The following is an 18,870-nucleotide window of genomic DNA, read 5'->3' on the forward strand; positions in this document are numbered from 1 at the left end:
TGTCAGATAGGGATGTTTAAGCCAGCAGAAGTTTTTGCTGCCTGTTGTTCAGCTATGCCCTGCCCCCAGATGTGGAGTCTACAGAGGCAGGCAGGCCTCCTTGAGCTGCAGTGGGCTCCACCCAGTTCGAGCTTCCCAGCTGCTTTGTTTGCCTACTCAAGCCTCAGCAATTGTGGACCCCCCTCCCCCAGCCTTGCTGCCACCTTGCAGTTTGATCTCAGACTGCCGTGCTAGCAGTGAGCGAGGCTCCGTGGGCATGGGACCCTGTGAGCCAGGTGCAGGATATAATCTCCTGGTGTGCCATTTGCTAAGACCATTGGAAAAGCGTAGTATTAGGGTGGGAGTGTCCCGATTTTCCAGGTACCATCTGTCATGGCTTCCCTTGGCTAGGAAAGGGAATTCCCTGACTCCTTGCACTTCCTGGGTGAGGCGATGCCCCGCCCTGCTCTTTTGGCTGCACCCACTGTCCAACAAGTCCCAGGGAGACAAACCCAGTACCTCAGTTGGAAATGCAGAAATCACCCATCTTCTGCATTGTTCATGCTGGGAGCTGTAGACTGCAACTGTTCTTATTTGGCCATCTTGGAACATCCGATATATAACACATTTTTATAAGTTACTTGTTAAAATTGTTTGAAATGACTGTTGTAAAAAGTGAAAAAAAATTAATTACAAATCTCAGTGTTCCTGAGGTACAATCATTATTTCACATTTTACAAATTAAATGTATAAAACATAATACGCACACTACACCCTGAACCGTAAACTAGCAGTAATGTTTGAGAGGAAACTATTTAAGTAACTGAAATCATTTATACAGATTAAATTTATAATTCACAGGAGGGGAACTCCATTCATCCTAGAAGGCTCAGCCCATGGCACCCCTCCTGTGATGGTTTCTCCCATCCCTATTTCCCCAGGCACAATCAGATTTACAGCCCTTTCTGCTCCCATTGCACCTATTCCATGCTCTATACCTACTGCGGAATTGTATGTTAACTCTTTGCCTCTTTACAGTTCCTCCTGCCCCCACCAGTCGACTATGAGAATATTTGTTTTATCTATTTTGATTTTCCTGTCCTTAACACAGTGCCTAGGATTCATACATTGATTGGACAGGATTTTATTGTCAATTATGAGCAATCATATGACTAAGTTGAGCAAGATAAACCCTGCTCTAGATTAGACTACTAGTTCACAGTCTAGTAGGGGAGAAAGTATGTACACGAATCATTAACATGCAGAGTGATACATTAATGAATGTATATACCAGGTAGAGCAGTGACTTTGCCTGGGGATGTATTCCTGAGGAAGTCACTAGTCAGCTGAGCTGTTCAACAAGCATTAGGCATTAACTCTGCTGGTGATGTGCTGGATGGCTAGTGAATAGAAAATTGAATAGAAAGAGCATTTACCTTCCCTCCAAAGATATACAATCTTGAATAAATAGTTCAAGTAACAATGGCACAGGTAGTCAATAAGGTAGCAAGGCTGATAGCCAATGGGGTAAACTGTTAAAATATTGAACTCTTTTATACCAGTGGTAAATAGCAGCCACTACCAGCACCTGTCTATTTGTTCTTTACTCTACCTCCCCTCAGTACTCCCAATCCCCTCCTATATGACCCATAGACCCTCCTGTGTTCCAGCAAGTAAAGAGTCAATACCCTTATGCACTAAACATTTTACACATAATTCCAAGGGACGCACTTTGCCAAGAAAGAAAAAAATTACAAGCTTTGAAATAGCAGTATTTGGTAAACTGCAGTTAAAAGCCAGGGTATGAAGTTCGAGTTGGGGAAAAGAGAAAATGGAACTGAAGAATTGAGAAGGGCAATGAAGAGCCACAGAAAAATTTTAAGCAGATCTGTTTTAAAAAAAATTCTGTCCAACATTAGTATGTAAGTGCTCATTAATATTTGTTGAATATGATTATGCTAATACTAATTTACACAAACCTCTAACCAATGGGAGAAAAAGAAGCTTTCATAAACACGGACTTAGATGCAAGGAATTTATTCCATTATCCATACAAATTACAGACTCTATGATTCTACTATAACTTTGCAATTGGTGATTTCAGTATTACAGACGTGAATACTGAGAAATAATTAGGGGAAGAAAATCAAACGTGGCTGATCTGGACTGTTTTTTCTTCTATTTCACTCAGAACTTTTAAACACATAGTATGACTAAATGCGGATAAAGGGGTTTACCCATCATTGTGAATAGGCATGAGATCACTCAGAAATGCGGGATTAAAAAGGGCCAATAAGAAAGGCTTGACTGTATGCAAGTATCGATAGAATGGGTTCTCCATTACTTTGATTCCTTATTTTCAGAAGAGATAAGAAATTCCTCATTAATGGATGTACTCAATGAGAATTAAATACTCAAAACAGGACCTTAGCAAATCATTGTTTTATTTTAACATCACTGTTTACTGTTCTTCCTAACTGGCAGTTACTGCTTTGTAGACAGTACAAATCACAATGTAATTCCCATCATTATGTGTATAATATGTGTTCCTTCTTGTTCTACCTTAACAGTAAGTGGCAAATACATCATTTTTATTGAATATTAATTTTTAATTTATTTCAGCAGCAAGCACCAAAATCAAAACCCAACAATCAATATAATAAGTATATGTAACAAATAATCTGAAATTTAGCCCCATTAAGACATCTGGGTGCAAAATTTTTATATTCCCAAAGTTCTGCATATTTTGGGGGCATTAAACAACAGGGAACTAAAATTTAACACAAAATCAGGTGCCATTTAATACTGTTTAACATTTGAAAATTATTTATTTAATAATACAGATCGTCTTAATGTGCTGTAAATATTTCTCACACAGCATCATATTGTCAGAAGTTTTTCCCTTTTGGAGGCTTCTTTTTTCTATTCCTTTCTAGTAACTGGCCTCCCAATGCCAGCAACTCAGGTAGATTCATGCAGTCATTCCTCTTCTCTCTGTACTGGTAAGCGCTCTGGAGGAAGAACAGATTCCAATTTCTGCCAGCGCTCTGGGGGCCACAGGATATGTGTGGCATGGGCATGCAGAAGTCCTAGGGAAACCTTAATTCATGAGAAACAGAAAGAAAGCAATAAAGAGATCATTTTATAAGAATCATTATTAATAGCTTGAAAGCAGAATGTAATCCAGGTTTAACATTCCAGGGAGAAGTGATGATGAATAAAAAAAAATAGTAAACACCTTTTGTAGCCATTGAAATACAAAGAAAAAAACAGTAAGCACTTATATAGCATTTTTCTAGGTGCTATTGTATGTAAACTCCTTTAATCCTCACAAAAACCATTTGAAGTAGGTTCTGTTAGTATTTCCCTTTTACAAATGAGAAAGCAAAGCTCAAAGAGGTTAAAAAATTTGCCAAAAGTCATACAGCTACCAAGCGGTTAGTCTGTCTTTAGAACCAAGCAGTTTGACTCCAGAGTCCACCATCTTAACCATTAGCCTCAAGAGCCTATTTGCATAGACCCAGGAAGCATAAATCTGGCGTACATTCTCAGAGTTTCCCGCAGAGTCATTGGTATCCTAGAGAGACTTTCTTTACGGAAAAATCACAGAGTCCTAAAAAATATATATATTTTGTGAAAAACATTGTCCCACCTACTAGATGAGCAGCAGGAGTTAGGTGTGAGACTGGGTAGGCTGTCTCCATGGAGAGTACACTGAGTAACATGGATCTAGTACTCATGGAGAGAGGTGGAAAACAAAGAGAAAGCAAACAAGGTGGGATGGGTAGCGAGGAAAAATAATAAAGTATACAGATCATGGCAGATGGTAAAGAATCCCCATCAGCAGAGGCGAGCAGAGATTGGCGAGGATGGAAGAGGAGGTGAGGGGGAGGACTTAAGGCTGAGCCCAAAGACAGGAAGGGAGCCCTTAAACATCTTAAATCTTAAAGACATCAATTTCAGTGAACAGGAGAACATAGCAAACTTGTTTAAAAGGCAGATCAGGGTCTTATCTTAAGAGATTACCCTTCAACAGGTCTGAAGGAGGGCCTGGAAATCTGTGTTTTTAAAAAAATTGTTGTTGTTATAGTTACTATCAGGTGATATTTTAATGGTATTTAGAAGCTTACAAAATACACTCATATTTAGCACATATTTACTGAGTGCCAGTTATAAAGTAATACTATATGTCCACTTTATTTACCATTTTATTTTCAAATGTTTTTCCTATAAACTGGACTTCCACAGAGATTAACATAAAACATTCCTTTCATTGAAGCTCTTCTATTTGCTATCACATGAATTCAGGAAATCTCTTCTATTTGCTATCATACGTATTCAAAAAAATCACATTGTCTAGGGACGCGAAGACGGAACTGGATGTCAGGGAAGGCTTCCAAAAAGATAATCAAAAACACATTGTTTACACAGAAGAAGAAGAAGAAGAAAAATCTTTTAACAACAACTTGAAATACAAACTAAATATGCACGAAGGGTAGCAAGAAGCCCTTGGGCTCAATAAAGGGTTTTTTTTTTCTTCTACTTGTTATTTTGAAAATCAGACCTGTAAAAAATTTGAAAGTGTGGTACAAAAAACAGCTCCATCAAAAGTAAGCATTTACATTTTGCTGCATTCATTTTTTTCTCATTTTATGTGTATGTACATATATGTGACATGTACACAGCTACTTCTTCTAAACTGTTTGATAGTTGTTGACATCATGTGAAATTTATCCCTGAATACTTCAACATATATCTCCTGAGAATGAAGACCGTTTCATATATGAACACGATACCATTATTATACACAAGATATTTAATGTAGATACAATATTACTTATTACATAGTCCATATTCAAAATTTTCCAATTGTCCCAGTGATGTCTTTTATAGCCATTATTTTAAAAATTCAAGGTCTAATCAAGGGTCACAAATTGCATTTGGTGGTCATTACTTTGCTTCGGTTTACATTTAATTTCTTTTAATCTGGAGTCCCAGCAAGCTGCCTTGTAAAATGTCGTATATCTGGAATTGCTTGATTTTTTTTCCCTCATGACTAGAGTCAAGGTCCATCAAATCAGGTGGCACAAAATATCGGTGCATCTCATTGTTGTGATGCCAAGTTTGATCACTTAAGGCAATACTGACTGGATTTCTCCATCATAAATAAATCTTTTTCCTTCTGTAATTAATAACTCTGTGAGATAGTTTGTAATAATGTAAATATCCTATATGCCAGCTATATTTCATCTAATTGTGTTAACATTCATTGATGATCCTGTCTGAATCACTTATTACATTAGGGATTACAAAAATAATGATTTTCCAAATCTATTCCTTCTTTTGCATTTATTAGTTGGCATTGTTCTCTAAAAAAAAAAGTGCTTTCCCTTTCACCCTAACTGCCTCTATTGTAATATCAAGAAGTCCTTTTTTAAGTCAAAATCTGTGACTACTTTTTATTTATCTGTTTGATGCTCAAATGTCTTAAGTTTGGCCAGTGGGAGCTCTATGTGTCCTTTGGATACATCTCCATCAGTATTTTAGCGCTACCTTACTTTTTGGCACTATTAGTTGTTACAGGCTTACCTTGCACCTAATACCTGCTCCCCCTGAGATCAGACATTTCTTTAAAGTGCCTTGGTTTCTTGTTTGTTTGTTTGCTTTTGAGACGGAGTCTCACTCTGTCGCCCAGGCTGGAGTGCAGTGGCGCAATCTCAGCTCACTGCAAGCTCCACCTCCTGGGTTCACGCCATTCTCCTGCCTCAGCCTCCTGAGTAGCTGGGACTACAGGTGCCCGCCACCACGCCTGGCTAATTTTTTGTATTTTTAGTAGAGACGGGGTTTCACCATGTTGGCCAGGATGGTCTTGATCTCTTGACCTCGTGATCCACCAGCCTCAGCCTCCCAAAGTGCTGGGATTACAGGTGTGAGCCACCGTGCCTGGCCATTATTTAGAAACCAAGGTTTAGTACTAGGTGTGCTCAGTGCTCCTGGGGTGTCAATATTCTATGCCATTTCAGGGAATACACATAAAAAATCCAATACCACAAAGTTCTCCCTCACCTTCTGGACTCCATATTTTATCTCCCTTCTTCCACAGTGATTACCCTGGCTCCCCACAACATTAACACATTTATTCATTTATACTTTCCTAAAATATACTCAAAATAGTTTCAAGGTGACTACACTACAACCATTACCAAAAATAAATCTGCTGAGTACAAATTAAGATGTCTGTGTAATTATTTTAGTCCTTAAAATATATCTCAGTTTAAGGTGTACTTGTAGGCTGGAGTGCAGTGGCATGATCTTGGCTCACTGCAAGGTCCGCCTCCCAGGTTCATGCCATTCTCCTGCCTCAGCCTCCTGAGTAGCTGGGACTACAGGCACCAGCCACCACGCCCAGCTAATTTTTTGTATTTTTAGTAGAGAGGGGGTTTCACCGTGTTAGCCAAGATGGTCTCGATCTTGTGACCTAGTGATCCATCTGCCTCGGCCTCCCAAAGTGCTGGGATTACAGGCGTGAGCCACTGCACCCGGCCTGGAATAAATTCTTTTTTTTCTCCCCAGTGTAGTTATGTTACCATTTGATATAGAGGTAGGCTTATTTGTTTCTATTTATACTCAATTTTAGAGTTTGCTTTTATTACCCATTTTTTACTCCATTTCATTTTTGAATATATACAAATTTACATCATTCAAAAGTTAAGATTATTTTTTAAAGATGTGGTAGGCAGAATGATGCCTCCCCGCCACTGTCCTGGCAAAAGATGTCCACATCTTAATTGCCAGAAGCTGTGAATATGTTAGAGAATAAAGAAGAATTAAGATGCTAACCAGTTGACCTTAAGATAACAAGAATATTCTCTATTATTTTATGGGCCTGAATGTAATCAGAAGGGTCCTAAACAGTGAAAGCAGGAGGCAGAACGGTCAGATTCAAAGAGATTTGAAAATGCAGTGCTGCTGGCTTTGAAGATGCAGAAAAGGACCATGAGCCAAGGAATGCAGGCGGCCTCTCGAAGCTAGAGAAAGGAAGGAGATGAATTGTCCTCTAGAACTTTCAGAAGGAATGCAGCCCTGCTGACATCTTAACTTTAGCCCAGTGAGACCCATATTGGACTTTTGACATCCAGAACTGTAAAATAGTACATTTGTGTTGTTGTAAGGAGATACATTTATGGGAATTTATTAGATCAGCAATAGGAAACTGAAACAAAAAGTATACAAAGAGAAATCCCATTCCCATCTTCCACCCCATCTGCAATAGGTAACTAATTTTATTAGTTTCTGGTTTGTTGTTTCTGTGTTTCCTTTTTGAAGTGGAAAAAAAGCAAATAATGATACATACATATTCCTCTTTCCCTTTTAGACTTATACCAAAGGTAACATGCTATATTCTCTTGTGCACCTTGCTTTTACTCTCAACAATATATCCTGTAAGCTACCTCTATTACTTCATAGAAATGAAGTCTGTGTTTTTTTTTTAAAGTCTCCTCACCCCACCTAACCCTAGTGATTCTGCTGATTACTCAGTTGGGGAACCTAAATCTGTAGTTTCCACTTTGTTTCACGTCTGGAAAAGGTAAACCTAATCAACTTTAAAGAATCCCTTGAATGTATTCCAGAACATCATAAAAAACCATTCCATCTATGTTAACTTCCAGGAAATACTTCCCTAGACCTAAATGATCTGTCATATTGCAGTTTTTATCCAGTTTTGTTCTTATCTGAGCTCAGCAGAGTTGGAAAACAGCTGGTCTCCATCTCTTCTACAATAACCCTTTTTAAAATTTGAAAGCTGCTACTCAGATGTACCTCAAGCCTTTATTTGCTCTTCAAGGTGTTTAACTTTTTTTCATAAGGGTGATTTGCCAGTCTTCTAACTTGGCTGAACTCTTGCCAATATATCTGCTTGCTTGCTTAGCTTTGGACTCATTTTTGGGCATAGTGATTCAATTTTTTTTTAATCAACACTCATTTTACCAAAGCCAATCTTAGAATTCTTTTATTTTAAACATTTATTAAGGCTACTACTCTTGCTTCCTGAAAAAAAATAATTCATCTTCACAATGATGAATGATGAGAATTCTATCAGATAACATCAATATTGCTTCAAAACATGGTATGGGAATGCAAAATTCAGGGTTTTTTTTTAATACTGAGAATAATAGAGAGAGACAGAGTGTCTATTCATCCTCCATAGTGTCTTGTCATGGATCTTCATTTTTTAAAATTGATATGTCTATAGGCAGGCAAAGAGTATAGTGAATATAGAAAGATAAAAATCCAGAAATAAATGAACTTTGTAAAAATTAAAAATTATCCTTCAGGTACAGTTTTGACTTGCATACTGGCTGTATTAGCTAGGTTCTCCAGAGAAACTGAACCAACAGTATGTGTGTGTATATATATATATATATATATATAGAGAGAGAGAGAGAGAGAGAGAGAGAGAGAGAGAGACAGAGAGAGAGAGAGAGAGAGAGAGAGAGAGAGAGATTTATCTTTAAGGAATTAGCACATGTGATTGTGGAGGCTTGGCAAGTCCAAAATCTGACAAGGGAGGTCAGCCGACTGGAGACGCAGGAAAAAGTTGCAGTTCGTGTCCAAAGGCAGACTGCTGGTGAACCAGGAAGAGTCAATGTTGCAGGTGAGGTCTGAAGATGATCTGCTGGTGTGTTCCTTCTTACTCAGGGGAAGTCATCCTGTTGTTCTATTCAGGCCTTCAACTGATTGAAGAGGCTTACCCACATTACAGACAGTAATCTGCTTTACTCAAAGTCGATCAATTTAAATGTAAATCTCATTCAAAAGCACCCTCAAAGAAACATCCGGAATAATGTTCGACCAAAGATCTGAGCACACTGGCACAGCCAAGCTGACACATAAAATTCACCATCACACTTGACATATACAATCCTCCTGCTCTTTGCTTACTCAGTGTTACACTCAGTGCTTACTCTATGGAGGGCAGTGTTCTGAATGACTTACACATACCGACTCATTTAATTCTTACAATAAGCCTTGGGTAAGTACTGTTACTGCCTCTATTTCGTATCCGAGGTAGTCTAGGTGCAGCAATGTATTTTTTGAGCTGAGACTCAAATACATGAACTCTGGTTCTAGAAGCTTTCTATCAGGATCACCATATCATTCACCATCCAAATGAAACATTTCTGGCAGTCCAAGGGGGTGCTATTTTTATTAAGTCAGGATAATAAAAATAAATCAGGACTGTCCTTGACAAATAAGAATATAGTTGCCCTAATATAGTTGCTTCTCAATACTGCTAGGTCCCACGTTCTTTCCTGAAAAAATAGACTCATGAATAAGTAAGTACACATTGTTATGTGCTAAATTGTGTTCCCTCAACTTTATATGTTGAAGTCTTAACTCCTAATACCTCAGAATGTGACTGTATTTGGATATGGAAACTTTAAAGGGATGATTAAGTTAAAATGAGGCCTGAAGGCAACCGGATTAGTGACCTTATGAGAAGAGGAGATTATGACACACAGAGAAACACCAGAAGCACATGTGCACACAGAGAAGGTCATGTGAGAACATAGCAAGAAGGTGGCCATCAACAGCCAAGGAGGGGGACTACAGAAAAAAACCCAAACATATCCTGAACCCTTGATCTTGGACTTCTCGTTCCAGAATTGTCAGAAAATAAATTTCTGTTGTTTAAGCCACAATCTGTGGTATTTTGTTATGAGAGTCCCAGCAAGCTAATACACACATGAATTAAAAAAAAGCTATGCAGCCGGGTGTGGTGGCTCATGCCTGTAATCCCAGCACTTTGGGAGGCCGAGGTGGACAGATCACTTGAGGTCAGGAGTTTGAGACCAGCCTGGCCAACATGGCAAAACCCTGTCTCTACTAAAAATACAAAAATTAGCCAGATGCAGTGGCACCTGCCTGTAATCCCAGCTACTCGCCAGGCTGAGGCAGAAGAATTGCTTGAACCTAGGAGTCAGAGGTTGCAGTGAGCCGAGATCATGCCACTGCACTCCAGCCTTGGTGACAGAGCAAGACGCCGTCTCAAAAAAAAAAAAAAAAACAAAAACAAACAAACAAACAAAAACCCTAAACAACACAGTGCTAGAAGTCAGGTCCATGAAATGTCCTAATACTTACTCCTCAAAATAGGGGAACAAAGAAATATGTTGAGAGAAAAACAAAACAATTTTTGCTTTGAAGAAAAAGAGAGAGATGCTTAAGTATAAATAACTCTTCCAATAGGTTAAATACTTTGAACAACCAACCTAACATCTTATTGGAACTTGATTCTCCCCTTTCCTTACTTATTTGTGTCCCATGTGTAACTGTGTCTCCTTCAATGGATTCACATTTTTCAGGTATAAGAAAGTTACTTTTACAGTAAATTTCAAAACACAATAGAAAGAGCATATTAAATGAACCCTGCAACCTTGAGCAGATCATTGCATTTTCAGTATCTACTGAATGTGAAGATAAGTTCACCTATGTGTCTTAATAGAACTCTTGTAATAACTTGCCCCTATGGTAGAGTGGGAGGGCACTGAGCCCACAGATTGGAAATTCATAATCTAGAATAGTAGTCACCAAACTGTTTTGATTATGCATCAGCAGAAAATTTGAGGATTCATCCCTATTATTTATGTTAAAATTACATATATGCTATTAACAATCCATAAAATCAAATGTTAATATGGCTTAGATTCTTATTTTAGATACAAAGAGAAGTTCTAATTTTTTTTCTTGCCTCCCATGGATCATTGTATTCACTACTTGAATATTCCTGCTTCCCACTTTAGCAATCTCTGTTTTAGGAAACACCAAAATTACCGGCTGGAAAATGATCCAGGATATCAGTCAATGGGTTTGTTTTGCCCACACAATGCCAACGAACCACATGGACTAAATTTGCACTGAATTGCCTGTCTTTGATTGAGTTGGCTCCACTGAGAAGTTATTTTGGCATCTGGTAGACACAGTCTTCATGAGTCCAGCCTTTCCTTCAGATGCCAGGGGGACAGGTGTGTGTGGCTTTTGTTCCCTCCCCTCCCTTTCCACAAACCTATAGTCTACCTAACACTCTTTCATTTCTTGGCTTCAGGTAGTTTCACCCTCTCTTGAGGGAAAGGCTTGCAAGGACAAGATAAGGACAAGCAAATGCAAAAGAGCCTTGAGTTGGGATAGAGGAAAAAACACAGGAAAGAAAATCAGGAAGAACAAGACTATTAGCGGGAGGAAAGACATTTTTAAAAAGATGTTCAGGCACTTCTACCATGTGAGGGGCCCTCACCAGACGCTGAATTTGCTAGCCCCTTAATCTTGGATTTCCTAACCTCCAGAACTGTGAGCAATACATTTCTGTTTAGAAGCTAAAAACAAAACAAAACAAAAACAAAAACAAAAAAAGATTTTCAGAACTTGTATTATTCCATTATCATGCTGCTAATAACTAATAAAGACATACCCAAGACTGGGTAATTTATAAAAGAAAGAGGTTTAATTGACTCACAGTTACTGTGAGGAAACTTACAATCATAGCAGAAGGGGAAGCAAACATGTCCTTCTTCACATGGTGGCAGCAAGCAGAAGTGCTGAGCAAAAGGGGGAAAAGCCCTTTATAAAACCATCAGATCTCACGAGACTCACTCACTATCACAACAAAAGCATGAGGGTGATTGACCCCATGATTCAATTACCTCCTACTAGGTCCCTCCCATGGCGTGGGGATTGTGGAAATTACAATTCAGGATGAGATTTAAGTGGGGACACAACCAAACCATATCATTCCACACCCAGCCCCTCCCAAATCTCATGTCCTCTCATTTCAAAACACAATCGTGTCTTTCCAACAGTCCCCCAAAGTCTTAACTCATTCCACCATTAACCCAAAAGTCTAAGTCCAAAGTCTCATCTGAGACAAGGCAAGTCCCTTCCGCCTATGAGCCTGTAAAATCATAAGCAAGTTAGTTACATCCTAGATGCAATGAGGGTACAGGCATTGGGTAAATACACCCATTCCAATGGGAGAAACTGGACAATACAAAGGGACTACAGGCCCCATGCAAGTCTGAAATCCAGTAGGGTAGTCATTAAACCTTACAGTTCCAAAATGATTCTCCTTTGACTCCATGTCTCATATCCAGGTCACGCTGATGCAAGAGGTGAGCTCCAATGGCCTTGGGCAGCTCCGTCCCTGTGGCTTTGTAGGGAACACCTCCCCTTCTGGCTGCTTTCATGGGGTGGTGTTGAGTGTCTGCAGCTTTTCCAGGTGCACAATGCAAGCTGTCAGTGGATCTACCATTTTGGGGTCTGGAGGATGGTGGCCCTCTTCTCACAGTTCCACTAGGCAGTGCCCCAGTGGGGACTCCGTGTGAGGGCTCCAACCCCACATTTCCCTTCCACACTGCCCTAGCAGAGGCTCTTCATGAGAGCTCCCCATCTGCAGCACTCCTTCCAGGACATCCAGGCATTTCCATATATCCTCTGAAGTCTAGATGGAGGTTCCCAAACCTCAATTCTTGACTTCTATGCATCTGCAGGCCCAACCACATGGTAGCTGCCAAGGCTTGGGGCTTGTACCCTCCAAAGCAACGGTCTGAGCTGTACCTTGGCCCCTTTTAGCCACGGCTGAATCCAAAGCATCTGGGACTCAGGGCACCATGTCCTGAGGCTGCTTAGAGCAGGCAGGTCCTGGGCCCAGCCCATGAAACCATTTTTCTCTCCTAGGCCTCCAGGCCTGTGACGGGAGGGGCTGCCATGATGGTCTCTGACATGCCCTGGAGACATTTTCCTCATTGTTTTGGCAATTAACATTGGGCTCCTCATTACTTATGCAAATTTCTGCAGCTGGGTTCAATTTTTCCCAAGAAAATGAGTTTTTCTTTTCTACCGCATCATCAGGCTGCAAATTCTCCAAACTTTCTACTCTGTTACCTCTTGAATGCTTTGCTGCTTAGAAATTTCTTCCGGCAGATATCCTAAATCATGTCTCTCAAGTTTAAAGTTCCACAGATCTCTAGGGCAGGGGGAAAATGCCACCAGTCTCTTTGCTAAAGCATAACAAAAGTCATCTTTGCTCCAGTTCCCAACAAGTTCCTCATCTCCATCTGAGACCACCTCAGCCTAGATTTTATTGTCCATATCACTAACAGTATTTTGCTCAAAGCTATTAAACAAGTCTCTAGGAAGTTCCAAACTTCCCCTTATCTTCCGGTCTTCTGAGCCCTCCAAGTCTCTAGGAAGTTCCAAACTTTCTCACACTTTCCTGTCTTTTTCTGATCCCTCCAAACTGTTCCAACCTTTGCCTGTTACCCAGTTCCAAAGTTGCTTCTAATTTTTGGGGTATCTTTAAGCAGAACCCCACTCCCAGTACCAACTTACCATATTAGTCCATTCTCACGCTGCTAATAAAGACCTACTTGAGACTGTATTTACAAAGGATAGAGGTTTAATTGACTCACAGTTCAGCATGGCTGGAGAGGCCTCAGGAAACTTACAATCATGGCAGAAGGGGAAGCAAGCATGTCCTTCTCTGCATGGCAGCAGCAAGGAGAAGTTTCAAGCAAAAGGGGGAAAGCCCTTTATAAAACCACCAGATCCCATGAGAACTCAGTCACTATCATGAGAATAGCATGAGGGAAACCGCCTCCATGATTCAAATACCTCCCACCAGGTCCCTCCAATGACACATGGGGATTATGGGAACTATAATTCAAGATATGATTTGGGTGGGGACACAGCCAAACCATGTCAGAACTAGAGCCAGGGTCAGAAGATGATCAATGTCAGGTGTGAGGAATGAGGTGAAGCACAACACTTTTAAATCCATTTCATTAAAATATTTTGTAAGCAGGAGAAACAACCTGCACTTTTAGCAAATAAAATATTTTGATGAATTTTACTTAGCAGCGTAAGAAGAGAGAGAAATTTCCAAATAAACAAAGCAGCAGTCAGATGATATTCATTCTACAATATTAAATTACCTACAATTATGTTTGAAAGTCAAAACGAACTGAAACAATGTCCAAAATTTGAAATGTTATTCTAAAATAAGTACTGATTTCTCAATGCTTAAAGAAATGTCAGCTCTCTAATCTGATATCAAAGGTCCTTCACAGTCACATCCTTCCAAACTCATCTTCATGATTTCTCAGTACAAGTACTCTACTCTCAGGGCCTCTCCAGAGCACCTACAACAGGACATACCATATCTATCTGCCTGCTTCTGATTACTGTTGTCCTTCCAGTTTGTAATCCTCTTCCTTAGATCCCTGGATCTCTCTTGTAAGACCCAATTCAGTCCTGACTCTTCCACGGAGTCCCTCCCAGCCACTCCAGTTCATATCCATTTGTTCCTGACCAAGGAATCAAGGCCTGGTATAGGGTCTCCCCAGTATCCAGTTCTTCCCAATATAAAGATCAATATATTTGAGTTAAATATATTTTTTATAAAGTAGCACAACTCTTATTTTCTTGACCTCCCACCTTTGGATCCAGAGGATTACACAGCTATCATTCAGTGTTTTCTCTTAGAATGTATAAGGCTAGTGGTGAGTATAAGGCTAGTGAGGTATCATCAAAAGTGGTGACCCCTTTTGGACCATAACTTATCTGCCAGTGATCCCTACCTTCAGGCCCTTGTTTAAAGGGGAAACCAATGGTTCAGGCCCCAACTTAATTCAAATGAACAAAATGAGCACAGTAGTGGCTACATCCTTTGTCAGGCTCAAAAAAAACAGCCTCAGTTCTCCCATAGTTTTTCTCCCCCTAAATGCAACCGTATTTCATCAAAGGCAGAACCCACTCCTCCTGGGCCTCTTACTGCAAGGTTGTCACATCAGAAAACCAATTTTCTTCTCACTGGTTTAGTTATTTCTAAGTCTCCGTAATGAGATTTTGAAAACATTATTATTGGGTTAATAAATGTTTCTTGCTTAAAGGAACAAAGTTTAATAATATAGGAACCAAAACGTTTGTGTGGTTAGGTCAGCAATGACCAATACAAAGTAATTTACTTTCTTATCATAGTACTTACAGCTTTAAAATAAGTTTTAAATAAAACTTACAGTTTTAAAATAAATTTGGTTCCTCATCAAAATAAGATAATCACAAATGAAACTTTAAGAAATTCCCTAAGCATAGTGTGACCATGCAATCTATTACCCAAATTAGGACACTTAAGAGTGAAGGGGGTTATTAATAATCAAACTGGGACAGTAGGTGTAAACCAAGGTGGCTCTAGGATAGTCATCCTACTTATGTGTCATCCTATTATTTTGACAAGTGAACATTTATTGACTATTGTTATACTCTGAGGGCCTTACATATAAATAACCTCTCCTACTACTAAAATTAAACCTGCAGTATAGATTTACTAATTGCATTTTGCAAAAGAAAAAAAAATAAAGCTCAGAATTACTAAGTAACATGATGAAGGCTGTAAGGCTAGTAAATGATAGAAGCAAGATTTGAAATAGGCATGGTTCAAAATTCATGCTGCTCCCACCATAAGGTACTGTTTCTTCTGTGATGTTATGTAATAATTTATGTTTCCATCTCTATAGCAAGGGTCAGCAAACATTTTCTCTAAAGGATCAGACAGTAAATAGTTTAGGCTTACAGGCCATATGATCTCTGTTGCAACTATTCAACTCTGTACTTGCAGCACAAAACAGGCATGGACAATATGTTAGCGAATATAACATTTGTTCCAATGAAACTTGATTTACAAAAACAGGCAGCGAGCTGTATTTGGCCTGAGGGCCATTGTTCAGCAACCCCTGATCTATACTCTAGACCCTATAATGTCTCTGATTGGACAGGCAGAGGTTCTAGCTCACCTTTTCTATATTATAAATTAGCACGGTGTTTTGAACAAGATTGGGAACTACCTGTCAGCAATAAGCATTTACTGAATGAGTGAATTAAGGAGGAAAGCTTGTTTGGAAATGCTGTATTTTATTATCTGGGAATCAAGGAAATTCCTTAACCTACATTAATGGAAACATCTATAGTTCTTCAGAAAACAGTATTAAGTAACAGGAGGGTTTCCATAATCACTGACGATATACCACAATGGATTGACAGCAATCTATCCCTACAAAGAACTGTGAGACAGTCTCAAAAGTATTTTTAAAAGGTAGAATATGGAATTCCCTAGTACACTTCCTGGTACTGCACTGACAACATGCCCCAATTCTTTCTGGATTGGGTACCACAAAGGAGGATGTTGCCCTTATAATCACTGCTGAGACCAGACCTGTGAGTGCCAAAGAGAGAGCAAGGTCACCAACAAGAAGCACAGGACTTCACTTGCAGCTTCTACTGTGACGTCACGCATTCAACATGATGCAACAAGTGGAGGGATGTCTTGACAGTACAGAGACACTGCTTTCCTGATCCCACCTCTCTGGTCACCATTTTTTGCTCATGTCAATATTACACATGAACAATAACAACCATAATAAAGGCACAACTTTAAAAGCAATCTAAGAGACTAAGAAAAAGTGAGAAGAACAAAATGATTCCTTTAATAAATAGCATAACATTGAGATTTCTTGTGGATGCCAGCGAAACAGATGCATGGTTTAAGTAAATCAAACACAATTAGAAATAAAGGCAGGTAAAACCAAATGTCACATGGAAAAATGAGCAATTGCACTGTTAAAAATTATCAAAAAGATATTTTTTAAAAAGATTAAAGCATATAAATGATGCTCCCTACTTTATTTTTAAACATGTATAAACATATCCATATTTGAATTTTTTCACCAACATTTTGGGATACAGGAGACTAGGTTCGTACAGGGAACAGTATTAGCCTATTATCTACTTACACATTCCCACGATGCTTATCTACACAGCATACAGAACGGATAAACACAACTCCTAATAAAACAAAGGCATGCACACAGAATGCTTCCATTCCACGTAAGCACTGACTGATATGCACTCAAAGACAACCTGATAAGAGCAAAGCTTTGCTTGTTTAGGTGAATGAGGTATGTGAGCATCATGTGCCAAAGAACTATGCTGAAGGCAAACAAGAAGAGCCTCAAAACTCCTAAGATCTAAGCTTTGGTGAGGCAAAAAGGATAAAAGAAAACAAAAATAGATAGAAAGCAATGGAGGAGTGGAGAAGGGAGGCTCTGGAAAAAAATGGATAGATAGGTTAGTACAGGGAGGAAGGAGCAGCAGATAAGCTAAAAGGCACAGAGTCAGGGGTGGCACAATGGGTGAGCTTTCTTTGTGGGAAATGAGCTACTGAGATTGCCCCCTCTGGTATCACCATCCTGTGAGACCCTAGCAGTAGTGATAGTTCTGGAAGCATGCTACTGTGCAGAAAGACCCAGCATCATTTTCTTCATCCTCCCTGAACTCACAAGAGTAATGGCCCTTGCACCTAGGAATATTTCCTGTAGACAAGAACTCTTTCCTTCCTGAAGATATAATACAGGTCCACAGTACCTTACTAGCAATTCTAAAATTGAAAGAGTTCCAAAAATATGAAGTTTTCTGTAACCCTCTGTTAGCAAAATCTGACCTGACCTGAGCTGCTATAAAATTATAGTCTACTTATCCTACAGAGTATGCCAATTCATACTTCTGGCTGCAGAAATATTAATGTGCTTGATTCTAGAAGCTGCCCCAGTCTCTGCTGGGGGTATTATGTTACATATGGCATAGACATAGTTTAAATATGCTGTTTATAGATACTGATATCACCTTTCCAACAGCTAAAAAGTCTGAATTCTGTACTATAAGTTTCCTAGTTTCAGATGTGATATTAACATCTTTAAATATAAGAAAAGGTGAATATTTACCAAAGAGAATAAATGTAATCAGAGATATAGGCTCAATCCTAGGTGGCATTGGCACCCTACTAGATGCTGGAAATATACAGAAGGTAATGAACATGATCCCTGTCCCTTTAGGACCTCATGATCTGGTGGGAAAGACAGATGTTTAAACAAAGTTTTGAACTACAACCTGGCATGCTAGACATACAAAGGAGCCAAGTACCCCGAGAGCAGAGGTTGTGTCCAAGCCTTGGAAAGGCTCCACTGAGCAGATTCATCGAAGTTAGCTCTAAAGGATGCTGCTGACTTCACTCTCCTAAGGGCAGATCTTCACCCATGATATCCCTTGCCAGATTTTTATCTAGAACATTCTCCTAATCTTTCATTAATTTCAAAGGTGAGATAATGTGATAGGTTGATACAATGCAATATTTTGCAATTTGAAAGCAAAGCCCTATGGTGTGGAAGAGATTCGAAATGAGACTCTCTCTTTCAAAGGTCTCATTCTAGGACAAGTGTTTTCCTTCATTACCAACAATTTTAACTTTAATCATTTCAAAGCAATTTTCCTGTTCAAGACTCAGCTTTAATCAGAATGCATTTTCAGGTCACTCCATAGCCTCTTCATGCTTCTCTCTAGATAACTACAGCATCATGCATAATCATTCTAGTCCCCCCAAGACACCCTCAGTAAGTAGTCAGTTCAACATTTTATGCAAAAATAGATACAAAACAGGCCTCTGGGGTATCTCCAGCTAATTTTCATGAATTAATTTCCCAGGATTGATGTTTATGCACCAGTCTCTTTACCACATAATCAAATCACTGGAGTTGAAGTGGTCTAACTCCTTATTTTGCAGCTTGATTAAGCAGGTGATGAAATACTTGAATATAATTTGGATAGTTAACAGCTCACACTATTCAACAATAATCCAAGGTGGATGGATGACATTACCAACCGATGTCTCATTGTTTGCTTGTTTTCCTTCTAGTAGCTGACGTCCCACATGTTATTTTTATGTTGGAGATAAAACAGTTCATATAAATACATGAGTGGAGAGGTGTGAAAGGCTTTAATATTGACGAT

General features: G+C 39.2%; 1 protein-coding gene across 6 annotated transcripts in view; it reads right to left on the minus strand.

Annotated features, from left to right (window-relative positions):
* Nucleotides 1-18,870, minus strand: part of IMMP2L (inner mitochondrial membrane peptidase subunit 2) — a 1,183,069-nt gene that overhangs the window by 292,795 nt on the left and 871,404 nt on the right. For 5 of the 6 annotated variants that reach the window (XR_010158935.1, XR_002944724.3, XM_001166817.7 and 2 more), the window contains one exon: nucleotides 2,001-3,078. The exons of the other annotated variant lie outside the window; for it this stretch is intronic. Coding sequence is in view for 3 of the 5 variants with exons in the window: in XM_001166817.7 (XP_001166817.3) it covers nucleotides 2,959-3,078 (120 nt within the window). In the remaining 2 variants the exon portion in view is untranslated. Of the gene's footprint in view, nucleotides 1-2,000; nucleotides 3,079-18,870 lie in introns of those variants that run through there. 6 annotated transcript variants of the gene reach the window in all.

Source organism: Pan troglodytes, chromosome 6 (assembly GCF_028858775.2).
Source record: "Pan troglodytes isolate AG18354 chromosome 6, NHGRI_mPanTro3-v2.0_pri, whole genome shotgun sequence".
NCBI lineage: Eukaryota > Metazoa > Chordata > Mammalia > Primates > Hominidae > Pan > Pan troglodytes.